Source organism: Neolamprologus multifasciatus, chromosome 12, assembly GCF_963576455.1.
Source record: "Neolamprologus multifasciatus chromosome 12, fNeoMul1.2, whole genome shotgun sequence".
Taxonomy (NCBI): Eukaryota; Metazoa; Chordata; class Actinopteri; order Cichliformes; family Cichlidae; genus Neolamprologus; species Neolamprologus multifasciatus.
The window spans coordinates 5,226,538-5,243,467 of record NC_140450.1 but is presented as its reverse complement, the minus strand read 5'-3'; the positions used below and the strand labels follow the sequence as shown (position 1 = coordinate 5,243,467).

General features: G+C 39.3%; 1 protein-coding gene across 3 annotated transcripts in view; it reads right to left on the bottom strand.

Annotated features, from left to right (window-relative positions):
* The window catches only part of sh2d3cb (SH2 domain containing 3Cb), a 58,397-nt gene extending 43,900 nt beyond the window's left edge, over window positions 1-14,497 (bottom strand). For 2 of the 3 annotated variants that reach the window (XR_014877151.1, XM_085179750.1), the window contains exons 1-2: window positions 14,378-14,497; window positions 5,197-5,929 (exon numbers count right to left, since the gene is read on the bottom strand). Coding sequence is in view for 2 of the 3 variants with exons in the window: in XM_085179750.1 (XP_085035876.1) it covers window positions 5,197-5,929; window positions 14,378-14,396 (752 nt within the window). In the remaining variant the exon portion in view is untranslated. The remainder of the gene's footprint in view (window positions 1-5,196; window positions 5,930-14,377) is intronic. The other variant, XM_085179749.1, reaches the window with a different exon arrangement.
* Between the last annotated feature and the right edge of the window lie 2,433 nt (window positions 14,498-16,930).

Here is a 16,930-nt window from a genome sequence, read left to right as displayed (position 1 = left end):
TGACAGCAAACGACCACAGTGATAGCAGTAAATACTGAAAGTGCAAATGCAAATATATTTTTACATTTTTTCTTTTTATCTATCTTGTAATTGACTTTAGCTTATTACTTAACCCTTTAAAACCGGTCAGAGCAGGCACGTTCTGTTTTGCGTAACTATTTTTAAATCCCGGTAGCACTGCAACCAAGTAAGCTAGCGCAATAATTTTTTTTGCATATGAAACCGGAGGAGTTGTACTTACATCTTATGCCATCAGCTTGTCCTAGGTCACGGTTTCCTTCCACATATAGCTTTGCAAAAACTGCATAAAAAGCGCTTGCAGCAACAAAAACATAATATTCCAGGAACACACTTTGCCGATCAGATCAGCTGAACTTTTGCATGTCCGCCATTACTTGCCCGAAACCGGAAGTGACGTCACTTTCGCGGAAATGTAGTTTCTTTTACCATCAGGGCCTCATGAGCCTATACTGGTGTTTTTAAAAGTTATGTTTGACTTTATGACTTTCTGTGTCGTATCTGGGATGCTTAGGACTCATATTGCACTGCTGGAAATAGTTTATTTTGATGCATATGCTGCTTTTTTGCAAATTTGCAGTATAATATTTATTTTCGTTTTTCCTGCAGTATATAAAAATTGGTGTATTTCAAAAAGAAAACTATGAAGACACTCAAAATAAATTTCCTGTGGTGGGAAACTATTTTGTGCAACTTTTTTGTATTTACAGTTTTGAGGGATAAGCCTCTTAAATTTCTCTAACTAGAAATATATGTTAAAAAAGCAAAAACGATTTTCAATTTTTTTGTAGTTTATTGCACTTTTTGCAATTTATGTAATTACTATGCACTTAATGCAGACATATTATTAAAATCTGGGCTATAATGGTTGTATTGGTGTATGGCAACTTGAAATGCTCCCAAAAATAGCTCTACAGCATGTAAAAATATAATATAAGCTCTGGCGGACTTGGTTCTATGGTAGGTCTTAAAGGGTTAACCAATAAATGCAGGTTCAGAACATTTATATTGTATTATATCATATATTTGTTATAGTCATGTAATTATTTATAAAAAAAAAAAAAAAAAGTTAAGCTGATTTTTCCATTCAAAACACATAATGATTCAGTCATTTCCTTGCAATGAGGAATGTAGCTTATTACTTATTAATGACGAACTCTGTAAAAATAGGATGTGAACCTCCTTGAGAACAGGAAAAAAGCTGGTGGTTGCCCGGTGATTGTGTTTAAATTTTTCACTACTTTTCAAACAACCCAGAGGATAAAAGAGTAGCGCCCTCAACCCTGAGGTCTCTGTAAGGAGACGGCTCAGGTCACCTGATGTGAGATATAATGATAGATGTTTTTATCTCTATTTAAAGGCAACAAACTGGAGACCTGCAGCTATATCTAAGAATAAGCTTATAACCAGTCAACATCTACTTATACGTGGACAGGATGGTGTCACACATGGTCAATATTCTTCTGCTCACATTTTTTCTTCACACTTGGACCGAACCACAGTTAAAGTCTGTTCACTGTTAAGTTATAAGACCTTATCCATGAGGGGAAACTCCCTCCACTTCAGGGCTGCACTCCTCAAACCAGCACTAAATTTTACAGCAGTTCCTGCTCCGACTGCCAGCAGCTGTTACGCCAACAGCAACACAGTCAGAGAGACTCTGCCTGTGGTTTAACGCTTCCCTAATAACGACATTAGTTGCAAAGAGCTGCGGCTGACTGCAACAAACACAGAGTGGAAAAAGAAAGTCACCAAGCCTGGATGACTTTTTAAAAGCAGGTCAAGTTCAGCCTCAGTGACCACTTCTGCTCTGATGGCTTCTTAAACTTGAATTACCTCCTTTATTGCAAAAGGTGAGAATTCAGAACGTGCTCAGTTCTGGCAGTGCAATTCCTCCGAAACTGTGAACAGCTGAAAGCTGATGTGACACCTCTGCGGCTGCGCTGCGGGTAATTTTAGGCAACTACTCTTACTACTACTTACTAATAATTTGAGAAATCTCCAATTCGCCTGTCTCATCGATCGTTCGCGGGATATGCCTCAAACTTGATGGGTTTCTGGTCGTTTGGATGAAGAGCTCCCATCGTTTTCCTGATCCCAGTGAGTCCACTACTGTGACTGTGGCTCTACTCTATCTGCAGGGACGGGGCCCGCACACAAACACAGCCATGTTTGTTTAAATATCTTTGTGAGGGCATTCATCCACATGAACGCACGTCACTTCGTTTAGCGATACCACATCTAAAAGCGTCCGACATGGCGGTGTTTTGGTCCCACACTGAGGTTTGAAGACCATCGTCTACATCTTAAGGCTTTGTACTGTCCTGTGGGTGCAGGGTTGAAATGTGGAATAACAAAATTCAGACTGGTTCTCAAAAAGACAAACAGGCATTTAAAAAAATGTTTCCTGTGACAAACAGCTTAAGTCATTCAGTTATGTTTTCACTACACGCACATTCAACAAGTGTGACCACACAGCGGTCTTCTTTTCAAACCAGCAACTTCCAATTAACTGCACAGTCAGGGAAAATCTGTAAGTTGGGGCTACACTTACCCGGAACAGGCACTGCACCAGTAGTTAAAAGAAACACACTGTTAATGGGAGGCTCTGTTTATCCAGAAATCCACTCTGAGCCTTTTCCCCTGACAGCTACAGGACACCATTTCCTCTTATTCTGCTACTGAAAGTCGATAATAAAACTAAAAGCTTTCCTTCGATGCTGATGTGAGTCTTAAAGCTGTTTAATGTTAGTTTTTTTAACAGATACTGAGGATTTTTGGTTGGGAGATCTTCTTTCTCCTAAAGCTTCGAGTTTGAAAGAATGGGTGTTCGTCGCCCCTAACTGGACTTCTTGAACATGACTCACTGTGTCTGTGTTGTTTGTGCTTTTTGGAGAGTTTTAATAGAATTATCTGACCAATAATACGACTTTCTGTCTGCTACAAAACATCCGAGATGTGTTAGCGTCAGTGCTGGTGACTGATATTCTTAGCACTAGTTCGTAGGTACCTGTCTTCTGTGTGATGCACACGTACAGTCTATGAATGAAGACTGATATGGTTATTTCTGTCTCCAAAACATAACTATAAAATGACAGGAGCCAAAATGCTAACAATAAGACTTCATAATGAAACAACATAAGCCAATTTTTTAAGTAAAACAACCAAATATTCATCATTCTCGTCATTTCAGACGTTCTTTTTTATAGATGCAGACACATTTACTTTTACTTTCACTCTTGTTGGCCTTCATTAACCTCTTGAACTCTCTAGCATGTTAAGCGAGTTCAAATCAGATGATCAGGCTGGTGATAATTAGCAAGCCTGTTATCACAGCTATCCGATGAACTGTATATTAAGTTGAGATTCTGGACGTATCAATATTTTGAGCATTTTTGTGATTCTGACTTTGTAAAATTTTGGCACCTCTGAGCTTTATTTTTCCAGTAATGCACTGGTATCAGATATAATCACATCTACACGAATCACACCGTCACTCCACTGTTTTACTCAAATGTTTGGTGACATTTAGAAGCTTGAAACTGATCTTTACAAACGAAAACTAACTTAAAGTCAAATTCTGATGATTTTTTTTCCACAGTTTTACAAACTAAACTCTTAATTACAGCATAATGTTAACAGGAATAACAGGACAATATATACTGAAAAAAGAAAAATACCAAAAAGTTCAATTTGGGAAGACATAATCATTTACTTCAGCTTGATTAAGATAGACTTTTACCTGCAGGGCCATAACATTTAAGTATTTTCATAGCCTTTTATTTGTACAAGAATCATTCATTTCTTTTATAATTTGGATGGTGGGATGCTTTTCCTTGAAGCCAGCACTAAGCGACTGACACAAGGTCGCAAAACTGTGACAGCATGCAGCGGGACATACAAGTCAGGTGGAAAAGAGACGAAGTTAAACCTGCCGCTGCATCTCTGCCAGAGAAGTCTTATCACTCTTCAGAGTGAAGCAGCGCAGGATCAAATTCCTCCGCTTATGTAACTAACAGACCGGTCCAGAACCAGCAAGCCCACTCACTTCAAAGTCGACTTGTAGCTAGTAAATGTTTTACTGATCCTCGTTTCAGGTTTTATGGCACCAAACTAACCAAAAACACGCCTCTATTTCCGCCTTTAAAAATATACTTCAAACGAAAAAAAGCGACCGAAGGGATAAAAATATCAAAGCCTCGGAGCTGAGACTGTTCCCCGAAGCAGATTAACAGATGATCGTGACAGATAGTTTTCTCTGACTGTCTCACTGTTTCAGAAAAAAACTAACTGTGTGTGTTCTTATTCAAGAAACACAAACCCTGATCTCACAGCCTGGCTCTGTGTCAGTGGATAAAGAGTTAATAGCGGAAGCGGTTTTCTCACCTTTCCTTCCTCACCCCGCTTAACTTTAAGTCCCCAACTTCACACATCTTGTCCCGAGGTCAGTCCTCACGGCTTCGCCCAGCTGACTGATAGCCGCGGTGAGTGGGAGCGGAGCTACTGCGCATGTCCGCAGCGACAGCCACTTTCACAGTGCATTTTAATCTTCATGTGTTGAATATTTGAGTGTGTTAAAGTGTCATAATGTTACTTAGTTTCTTTTCGATAATTAATTAGTTATTATTTTTTTTACCACAGAGTTACTTTTATTGTCTCTTCTGTTACAGACAATATTTTCTATTATTTTATTATATTTACATTTTAGATCTATTCATTTAAAATATTTTTATCCAGCATTATTTGATCCAGTGACTCGAGCTTATAGTGTTGTGCATTTTATATTATTTTTTATTTTAATTTAAGTTGATTTAATTTTTATGTTTTATTTTTAAGATTTATATCTTTTTATTTTAAACAGATAATTTAATAGATCAGTGATCGATTAAGTGACTGATTTATTTCAGGTCAACTCAATAGTAAATTTATTTCCACTAACAAGCAGCTGGGTGTCAGGAGGTCATGAAACATGACCTTTTTTCAATCTCTTGTGATTATTACTATTTTCTACAACTAGTTTAAGTCTCACAAAGACACTTTTGTGAATTTTCAGTCTGTTTTTCTTATGTTTATAACTAAAACCGTTTTTCTACTGATATGAATTGACTGCCTGAATAGCAATCAGACTGTGTATTTCTGACCTGCATCTTCTGAGAGAAAAATAAATAAACATCTCACTTGTCAGCATACTCCACTTCCTGTGAGCTTTTCACGGTTGTGGTGGTTTCCTGTGTACGTGTGACGCCTCGCAGTCTCTCTGTTTGGGGGTCCAGGTGGCTGTGGGCTGTTTCAGCTATAGGATCCATCGGCACATACAGATCCTGGTTCGAAGCGGCCTTGTGGCTCTTAACTGAAGGCTCTCTGGCTGTTTCTAAATCATTCTTGCTCTTTAATGCCTCACTGCTGGTTAAAGGTTCCACAGCAGGATCACAGCTGTCAGATTCTGAGGTCAAAGGTGAAGTCCGGCTGGATGTCGGTGTCACTGGCAGTGACCGGGCCAACGCAGAAGCTGGCTGAGGCTTTTCCATATTGTTCACACTAAGGCTTGTCAGAGCACCAAGCAGGGGCGAGTCCCGGACATGCTCTCCCGCCTTCAAATTGCCCTGCCTCTCACTCATCCCTTTCTCCTCCTCCTCCTCCTCTGTCTTGGTCTTCCTCTCCTTTAGCCCCTTGAAGCTCTTCTTCTGCTTGTCATTGCGAGGCACAGTCCCCACATGTGTGTACATCTCACAGGAGCGGGCGTAGGTGGGGCTGTGGAGGCAGGACTCCATGTCGTCCACCGACTGGTTGCCCATCCCTGCAGATTTGTCCCCGGAAAAGCTCCCATCATACTCCAGGGACGCTTTGCTGCTCTTCTTCCCTGTTGAGCGGCGGAAGGAGAGATTGGAGAGGCTCCCGAACAGTTTTAAATCTGGAGAAGAAGAGTTAGTTAAAAAGGAGTTTAAATTTTTTTTAAAGTGCAAAAACATTCATAAAAGCATTTGTAAATCACGCAGATGGAGAACACTTGCAAAAATCAATCAATCAAAATCAATTCTTTGAGCACTTTCAGCCCTTCATTGAGTCAAACGTGCATAAATTGCTTTGCTTCTGGATATTGATGTGTCAGCAGAACTGCAGGGTTGGAAAATGTTTTAACAAAAGATATGAAAAAATAAAACTGGTTATGAGGGACACTGATTGTATGATGGAAGTTTAGAGTACATAAATGATGGATTTAGCCATTGGCTCTGAACAATGAAGCCAATGGCTAAGTGCTTTCAGTCTTTCGAATGGCACAACAGGGCGACTCCTTTGGTTGCAAAAAGATGTCTGAATGTATAGAATGTATAGAATATGTATGAGAAAATTAGCCTCTTCTGATTTAATCTATGACATCAGTATACACTTTGCTGGTGACTTTATGGTCTTAATTGCCCGTTTAAAGTCCTCTATCCACCAATTCTCTTCCGGTTTTCCTTATCAGGGACGCAGGGAGGCTGGAGCCTATCCCAGCTATCATAGGGCGAGACACAGGATACACCCTGGACAGGTCACCAATCTGACGTAGTGCTAACACAGAGCGACAGACGTTTTAAAATCACCAAACTAGCCCTACTTATTATATGTCTTTGGACTGTAGGAGAAAGCCCACGCAAACACGGGGAAAACATGAAAACTCTAATCAGAAAGTCCCCATCCAGATTTCCTGAAAGGGAACAGAGCTAACCATCGTACTGACCCAGCTTAAAGTCCTGTTTAATAAAACGTGATGTTCATTTTGTAAATGTTAGTCCCATTTAGAGTGAAATAGATGGGTAAGCAGGGTCAGTGTTGGGGAGTAACGGAATACATGTACCGCCGTTACGTATTTAAAATACAAAATATGAGTAACTGTATTCCGTTACAGTTACCGTTTAAAAAGGTGGTATTTAGAATACAGTTACTTTGTTGAAATAAATGGATTACACGGCGGTACTTCCCTGTTTCATATTGTGGCGGGTCAGGACTGTTTGGGTTTTGTTTGACAGCTACGTTCTGTTGTTCCAGGCGGCAGCGTTATGGTTGCCATGGTTACAGGGTGACGCTCTCTCTGCGACTGCGTGTTTCCTGGGTAAGAGAGCGTCTTTTTGTTGTTGTTGTTGTGCTAAGCTAATAGGCAGAATGCTACAGGTATAGCTCTAAAGAATGTAGCATCATAGGCAGTGTAGTCCGTGCTGCAGGGAGAATGGACTGCCATACACGTTATGTGTCTGTGAGCGAGGGAGGGAGAAAAAGGAAAAGTACGAGCTGTCATCGAGCAAAAACGGGAGCTGGAAGCATGTAAATATAATAATAACCACTGCAGCCAAGAAGAGTGCCTGACGAGCCCAGTTGTAAGTAAGCTATTAAGACTCGACTGTACACCGTGTTCGTGTTTTCCTCCAAAAACAATAAGTTCCGTTGGAGCAGCCTTTCAACGCCTCTCTCTGTCTCTCGCAAGCAAAGTTGACCCAGACAACAAAGTAAAGCTAGTTTTCGGCTACGAGCCCGACACAGAACCCACCAGAGGTCCCTTTACTACGGTTCGGAGCCGCGGACCTTCAGTAACAGTAATAAATCACAGCAATAGTACATTCATGTAGTTGTAAACAGCATGATAATATATTAAGTAATCCAAAGTATTCAGAATACGTTGCTCTCAATGAGTAACGTAATGGAATACCTCACAGAATACATTTTGGGGCATGTATTCTATAATCTGTACTGGAATACATTTTAAAAGTAACCTTCCCAACACTGAGCAGGGTATAGAGTCTACTGTGATTTTGGCTTCCTAGTCAGATCCCTGTATGAGGTCTGGTTTTATTTTTTTTAAAAAGAAGAAGAAGAAGAATAGAGAAACACCTGGCAGTGACCTAAAATGCCAGCTGTTTCCTCCCTGTTGTGTCGTATACAGATGTTTTCTCAAAGCTGCTGCTGTCTCACATTTCTGTCCAAAGGTTTTGTGCAGCGTTTGCCACAGCAGGGCTCATTCTCACTCACAGCATGTCACAAATTGCAATAGCAACAAGCTCTTGGCATCACATTCAAATGCAATAGTCGACCTGTAACCTCATATTTTGAACCAAACCACAGAAAAACCACGTTTTTCAAACCCTAACCAAGTAATTAGTAGTGCCTTTATAGGGCCTAAACCATATATATAAACCATATATAAACCTAACCATATATATATAAAGTAAACAAAGCATGACACCTTTTTAGGAACAGTGATAGGCTTGTGTCAGAACCACAGACTTTATATACCCACATGTTTGTTTTATTTTTTACAGATTTGTTACTTGCTAATAGAAGTTTACTCAGTAAAAACTTTAGATGATCCGTAACTCATACCAGGTGACATTGTTAGTCAGATTATTCCTGGAATCCTTTTAAAATACTGTGAGACTGTGTTTAAAATTATCTTCAAAATAAGAGCTCAAAAAAGAAAGGATCTTTTGTATACAGTCTGTGATTTCAAGCTTGTTTATCAGAATTGTTTTAGAAACATAAACATGCAGTTTTTTTAAAATTGTTTTTTAGTTAATGACGTCTTCATATTTCTGACTTTAGATCTTTAGTCAGAGAGTTTCTCAACTTTTTTGCTTGCTGAGTGAGTTCAATCAATTTCTTTGTCATCTTTTATCTTCTAAAAAATAGAAAAACAGGAAAACACAACGTGTGTGTTAAAAACTGGAAAACCCCAAATTTATCAGGATTAAAAGCGACAAAATGATTTTAATCTGGCTCGTTTTGCAGTGATGCACTGGCTGATCCCTGCACAGGGTCATCTTTTTAATTTGGGTTAGCCCCTTAGTGACATGAACATGCACATTTTAAACACACATAAGCATCAGTGCAGAGCCATTATGTCCCTATTTAGACCTACAGCTGCAAACCAACATGTTTTCTTTGCGTTGGAGGCATTTGAGGAATGTCGTCGTACCCTTGTTTCTCTCTTATGAGGTGAAGCTCCCGAACTTTCACCAGTGTTCAAGTGTTTTCCCAAAGGACCAATTAGGCTCTGGAGGCACTGACTGTTGTGTATTTAATTCAGCAGCTAAACATGGACTCATGATTCGGAGAGAGATACAAAGATAGGGTTGATGGAGGGTAGATGTTATCTTTTGCACTTGAGCCAGCATGTGTCACTTCCACATTGTTTTTAATCGATTTCCATGACCATGAAAATGAGAAAATGTTATTTATTGCCTGTCATATTTCAGAGTAAATCCCACTCAGTGGAGTTAAGTTAAACACTGTAGTACGAAACAACTTAAAAACCTCTTTCCAATAAACAGATATGGGCATTTCCCTTTGTGTCATTTATTCCTTATATACTGTTGGGTTTTGTTAAGTTTATGGTGAGTTTTGCTTCCTGTTTTTACTTAATTCATCCCCTTCTCTGTGTTTTTTAGTGCTGTCTCATCTCAGAGAGAAGTGAACATTTGTCCTAGATATGGCCCACATCTGTGGTTTTCTATGAACCACACTGAACCTTGAGCCAGAGGTCAGATCAGTTGTGACATCTGGGGCACATCTGGCCCACATAGTACTTTCTATAACCGATTCCTAACCTGCTTTATGCCCACAGAGCACCTGATGGTGCCATAACTGAACCGTACGTACCAAAAGTAGCCCAGACCAGGCCCGACTGTGCGTGCCTGCTACCTGGACTGTTTTTCACTCCCTTTGTCTCCCTCTGTTTGTTGTCAGTGCATGCTTTGTCTCTCTGACATGCACTTCCTGTTTTATTTTGGTAGCAACTGTATTCGCTTGCTTGTAGAAATATTCAAAAATCCCAAAGAACTTGTTAGGCGTTGAGTTCATTCTGTTTATAAAATGGTTTCGCTTTCTTTGAGATACAATTACGTTGAGGAACTGAGGAAAAATGATCTACTGTTAACTCTAATCAGATTTATGTATATAGTGCCAAATTATAACAGCAGACGAGTAGATTTTACAAAATTTGAAGCTACATCCTTTGCCAATTTCTGTTAAGAAAAATAATGTCACGATGTGCCAAAACGAATGTTTTTGTGCAACAAACAGATTCACTTCAGCATTTATGATCCTAGGCTATTTCTGTGAATGTCAAAGGACAACATGACACTTAAAGCAACAACGTGACTCTAAAATTTTAACTTTTTAAAAGTACTCAACTGAGCTCCATTGGAGGTTTTTGTTGTCCCCAAGCCTGAAGCTGATTTGTTTTCACAGAGTGAATAAATGTCCTCATGGGTGAAAATCAGTTTTTATAAGACAGCTAACAAGTCAAGCAGCAGAAGAAGAGACGCACAGAGGCCCGTCCGCAGGAATTTGCTGTCTTTTCTTAGCTCAGCTCTGTGCGCTCAGCCGGGCCGCTGTCCCTTCAAACAGCACAAAGGCACGTCTATGCTTCGTTAACAATGGAGCAAAAAGATGTTTGTAAGTGGAACAGTGGACAAAGCAACAGCGGACACGCTGGAACGAGCGTCAATAGAGCACATTCATTTATGGGCTTGCACAAATAAACTTACATCAGCCTCTTTTACCAGACTCGTCTAACACCACTGTCTCCGTGCTTCTACTACTACTTTTCTACTTCAGCTCTACTAAGAGTTAATATATAGTAATATTATTCATGTCTTATGTACCATACATACAAGACATTTTCAAATATGTTTGCTTTAGATTACTTCCTCCGCTTACAGTTCCATATTATAATATTTATAAATGTAACCTGTGATAAGTTACACTAAGGTTTTGGGGGGATTTTTAACGCTCAATATATTTGTGACTGATATCAGCAGATGTTAAACAAGATTTTATCATATCATGGTGTGGGTCGCAATGTCGCATCACAGGAAGAGGTTCCTGTTTCAGGGCACTTCTTTAGTGTCATGTGTTTCTCTCCTGATGCTCCAGCTTCCTGCTGCAGCCCAAAGACATGCATGTTGTGTTAAATGGTGATTCTGAAATAATCTAAGGTATGAATGAGTTCAGATTCAGTTCAGATAATGGATGGTTTTCATTCATTTTGTCTCCAGCAGGCTTAGAGGCGGTGCACTGGGGTTTGAGTTTATGGTGACTGAGCTTATATAGGTAAGTAAGGATTGTGCCCGATCTAAAAGTGGCCACCTGAGCTCATTTTATTTATATGCTTTTACATATAACCACTAGAGATTGCTTAATTTTAAAAATGCTTCTACGCTGAAAAAGTGTTGCATTGCACTCCACTGTTGCAACAGAAAATTGGGATTTCTGGGTTAACGCTGTTTATTTCACTGTACCTAAAATTAAAAATAAGTTACCATGAAAATAATCAACACAAACAATTTGTCAAATGTGAGAATCTGAACTTCAAGTAAAAGGTTTATATTAAATTACAGTCTGAGTACAACTAATAAACTTAGCTGTAACAAAATAGGGTGATTATTAAAGTTGGTTCAAAGTAACATTTCTTTTCAGTGTGTGACGCTAAAGTCACACCAAGAAAAACTGTGGTGGAAGACGGCGGTCTGACTAAAATTACTGTAACTTTGTGCAATGAACAAGTTCCCTACTCGCTTTTGAAACGGTTGCTTCGAAGGACTGCGATCACTCACTTCAGTCTCACTTTGGTGCATCAAAACTGAGTTAGTCTGCTCTTATTTTTTAGATTGAAAGTTAGCAATTGCATGAAATCGCTTTGTGGAAATGTGGCAAGAAAGTATGATAAATCAGTGAAGATTACATATCTGTTGCAAACTGGGTGCTGAGTCAGATTGATTGCCATGCGTAGGCAATCTGTTTGCATTTACAAATAAGAAGGTAGTTATTAGAAAGTCAGTCAGAGAGTGACTGTGTCAGTCTGAGTCTGCTAGGACAGGCTGCAGCTGCTTTAGGAGACTAGACTCAAAAACAAATTTAAGACGCTGCTTTTGTCATTTGGCTGCTCTGATATTCCAATCAGATTAAAAACATAATTTAAAAACATACAAGAAACAATATCTGGTTGCAAATTTAATAAATTGTTTCAAATTCTTTTGGCTTTTATTATAAAGCATATTTCAGAACTCTGCAAGTTGCAGTTGGAGTTTCAATATAAGTGAACTGTTCAAAGTTTCCTTAATCTGGGGCGTGAACACAGCTGCAGCCTGTAGTTTCCTAATAAATGATGAATCCCTCTTCGGCTGTTTGTGCCTTTTGGAGCACTGAGGCTTGCTGTGAAGTCCAATCTGTCCTCACTAGTTATCTGTAGCCAGTGTAAATATCCTTTCTATGGAAGCAGCTTGCCAACCAGGCCAGTGAGCTTCAGCTGACAGCTTTACCTTTGCATGTAACAGTTACGTCGGGCTTTGGAAAAATAAGATGGCAACAGCAATTTACCAACAGTCAAACATATAAAAAAGGTTTGCAAGCGACAGACAAGAAAGCAAAGGAAGTGAACTGAACACAAGTGAACATCAAAAATGGCAGAACTATTAAAGACAGCAACAGAATTTAGGTAAAAGAATAAACAGAAGACCACAGCAGAGGGGGGTGTTTGAACTATCGATTACAGTCAAATGTGCAGCGGCAGCCGCAGTGATAAGAGTAAGCAGAAGTGGCAGGGTAGCAGTAAAAACATTTTTGTGTCAGGAAGTCTGACTGAGATCAAGATCTGCTTTGCAAAAACAACACTGATAAGTACTTTAATACACAAATTCTCACCCGATTGCATTTAGTGAAAAACAGCCGTCACACACAAATTAAACATGGAGAGTGTTTTTATATCCGCTGTCCAGTTTCTGCAGCTTCCATTGCAGATACACAGTCACTGGACTTTTCTACAACACAGTTTAGAACATTTAATGGTCATTTATCACCTGCGTTTTTAAAAATGAATGTCTTCAAACGGCTTATTAGGCTTACTTCCTACTTCTAAGCTGGACTGCTGTAATTATTATCAGGATGTCCTAAAACCCTCAAAGTTGCTCCAGAATGCTGCAGCAAGAGTTCTGACAGGGACTAGAAAGACAACATATTTCATGTATTCTCATCAATCCAGAATTGAAGTTAAAATCCTGCTCCTCACATGCAAGATTGTGAATAGTCAGGCTCCATTTTATCTATCACCCTATTAGAGCACTTCGCTCTCAGACTGCAGGCTTACTTGTCGTCCGTACGATATTTGAAAACAGAATGAGAGGCAGAGCCTTCAGTTTTTAGGCCTCTTCTGTAGAACAAGCTCCCAGCTTGGATTCAGGAGACAGACACATCTCTACTTGTAAGATCAGACTTTCTTTTGTGCTAAAGCGTACAGTTTACTGCTGGATCAGGTGACCCTGAATCCTCCCTTAGTTATGCTGCAATAATTCTAGGCTGCTGGGGGATTCCCATAATGCATTTCTTTTTCACTGACTATGTGTTAATAGACCTCTCTGCATTTAATTATTACTTGTTATTAATCTCTGACTCTCTTCCACAGCATGTCTTTTGCCCTGTCTTCCTCATCTCACCCCAACTGGTAGCGGCAGATGGCCCCGCCCCTCCCTGAGTCTGGTCCTGCTGGAGGCTTCTTCCTGTTAAAAGGGAGTTTTTCCTTTCCACTGTCGCCAAACGTCTTGCTCATAATGTTGCTGAGTATTTCTCTGTTTTATCATATGGTCCTCATCTTACCATACAAACCACATTGAAGCAACTGTTGTAGTGATTTGGAGTTATATAAATAAAGTTGAACTGAATTGAACTGAGATCCCCCCATGATCCTGATGAGGATAAGCGGAAGAGAATGGACGGATGGATGATCAAGATCCCAAATATCTATTTACAACATGTCACATGAAATTTGTAGATTTCTCTCAGAAAAAGCTGAGAGACGCGGGCTAGTTTGATGCCACAACTTTTGTACTATTACTTAGAAGGATTACGCCTTTCACCTAAATTTAAACTTCCTTGTTAGTAGATCTGCAATGTTGTAAGATGACTGATAAGTCATCCAACAAAATGACTGGAAAATGACTGTTTAATCCTGAAACTGAGGCTTTAAGCTTTGTATAGAACAGAAGCACAACTTTAATTCATGTCATGCCCAACCAGTTTTATCCTGTGACCTTTGGACGATCTAAACTTTAGAAAAAAATATTACCGGATTTCAGAGCAAAGATTTTTTTTTTTACTGTGAATACTTTGTGTGAATTCTGCTGTCACTAGTATTTTACACCAAAATATAAAACTTTAAACAGTTTTTAAAATCAGCCTAAAATCAGAGAAAGTTCAGTCCACCATCAGGTGTTTCTCTCACTGACGGATTTGATTTACTTTTGCTGGATCCTTTAAAGCGACAGATGACAAGTACTATGATTATATATATCTTTCCAAATAATTCCCCATCAGAAAATAAAACATAACTTACTCAGTTTCCGTTTGCTCATGGCTCACTGGTGGAGTGTGTGGGTTTCCTAATAACATGTAAAGCACTGTCCTCCACGTCTTTCCAGCACCATGCTCTTTACTCAACAGAATGAATCTACTTCCTGTCTTGTGAACGCAGCGGAAGCTGGGGGTAAAATTTCAAGTTTTCGCTGTGTTGTCTTGTAGCAATCAGATGACAAGTCATATCGTCACTTTACACTGGAAGTGAGAGGTGCAACAGCAAATGACTGTTTTCTCACTAAGTCACTAACAAACCAACAAACAGGAAATCTCATTGTGGTTCCTACAAGAAAATTATATGTTTTTACTTTAAATATAATTTATATGAATAAATTCAGACACTAGTAGATACACAATGGTAGCTGGAAACTCTTTTTTTTTGGCATCTCTATAATCTATACACAAGAAACATTAGCAGCAGTTGTGAATTTAAAGATATATTCAAGACGTGTGGACTGTTTACCAATAAATCATCTCTTGTCTGTTGTTGCCTTTCAGCAAACTGTATAATGTTTGATCATGTATGTATGCCATAATCAAACACGTGAACATGTTTACAGTATCCATCGGTATCTAGTGTGTGTGTGTTTTAATATACTTATTTTTATTTTATTGCTTTTCTTCTTTCATCACATCTGCATCATAAGCTTTTTCCATACAGTCAGATGTTTGATCAAAAGTAGAAAAAAGAGACGCTGATGATCAATAAAATAATGTATCCTTTAAGTAACGCAGTCCTGCCTGTGTTTGGCATGTTTCTGCTGTACACCATCCCAAGTCAAAGCCTAAAAAGTCTAATTTAAACCAATTTTTAAAAAGTCTTTTTAAAGCAAACACTGCCATTTAAATAGTTTCACTTCCTGTTTCAGTTCTTAAAATCACTGGGTGGCGTCCAAACTCCCTGAAACGCCCTGCATGTTAAACATTTCTAAAAGGAGTGATTCAAAATCCTTTTCTGGCACGACCCAACTGCAGAAGAAAAAAGAAATCTTATCCCCATTTTTAAAACATTTTTCATGTTAACCTTTTTTTTGGGGGGGGGGGGGGTTCCTACAAATTATATCATTCGTGGTTCTGTGCCCCGTGCTGCAGTTTGAGAACCAATGTGACAGAATTAAAGAATAAAAACACGTGAAGTTTGGCTTAAGAAAAATATCCATCCATCCATTCACTTCTGCTTATCCTTTTCAGGGTCGCGGGGGGCACTGGAGCCTATCCCAGCTGTCTTAGGGTGAGAGGCGGGGTACACCCTGGACAGGTCGCCAGTCTGTCACAGAGCTAACACATAGGGACAGACAATCATTCCCACTTACATTCACACCTATGGGCAATTTAGAGTTTCCAAATAACCTATCCCCACTAACTGCATGTCTTTGGACTGTGGGAGGAAGCCGGAGTACCCGGAGAGAACCCACGCAAACATGGGGAGAACATGCAAACAGAAAGACCCCAGCCTGATGGTGGAATTGGATTGTTAAAGTAAATTATAAATATATATATGTGTATACGTATACATATATATTTATAATTTAACATGATTACTTTATATTCAAATGTATTTAAATAAAAGCTACAATTATAGAAAGGTGTAGTGCATAAAATATTACAGAATATTAAAGAACATGCAATAGCAAGTGTTGCTGTCTGCTCGTATTCTTGTTGCTTTGTTCAAGCTGTTATAGCACAGAACATGTTCCTCTTTAAGAGACACGAGTCATAGGAAAGGAAAACATGTAAGCGCAGCACGAGGACTTTCATCTGTTTACAGGCTCAGTAGGTGGAGGCACAGAGCTGTCAGCATCTTGCAACATTTCCTGCCAACGTTTCCTGGTGAAGCAAAATCCCAACACCAACTGAAAGGATTTTACATTCATCTGCACCTTTTTGTAACTTTTTTTAACCACTTCCACTCAGTGACGTTCAAAGCTCTGTGACCATATCAGACATCGGTCCTCCTTTCATGCAAAGCTGAAGACTAGTCAGAAAATCAGAGGCGGAAGGAGCACGAGATTTTCTGAAATGACGAAATATTTCAGATACAGATATTTCCAGGTCAGCAATCAGACTGAAGCAGATGTCATCAGCTATGTTAATTCCAGTATTCAGATGATTCTCAGGTGGTTTTCATTTTAATCAGCCTCTGAGAATATGTATGTGCCTCAAGCTTCCCGCACTAAGCAACAATGGGATTTAGTTTTATTCTTTATTTGTCAAGGACCACTACTGTGGCCATGACTGGTTAGAAAAAAAAAATCTAAATGAAAAAGGAGACTCTTTAAAGGCGGAGCCTCTGTTGGGAACTTTACTGTAAGCGGCTGACGTGACAGCTGATTATGTATTCTGAGAAAAAACTGCAACTCGTTTCCATAGTAGCAGTTTTACAAAGTATCCTGAACTGTTGAGATGAGGGGAAACAGTCTAAAGTCCAGTTTTTATTCTGACAAAGAAGGGACTCGGAGTCAACGCATAGCTGGACTGAAGGTTTCTAAGAACGTACGCAGCTTTAAACTGGATCAGCTGGGCCCAAAGCGCC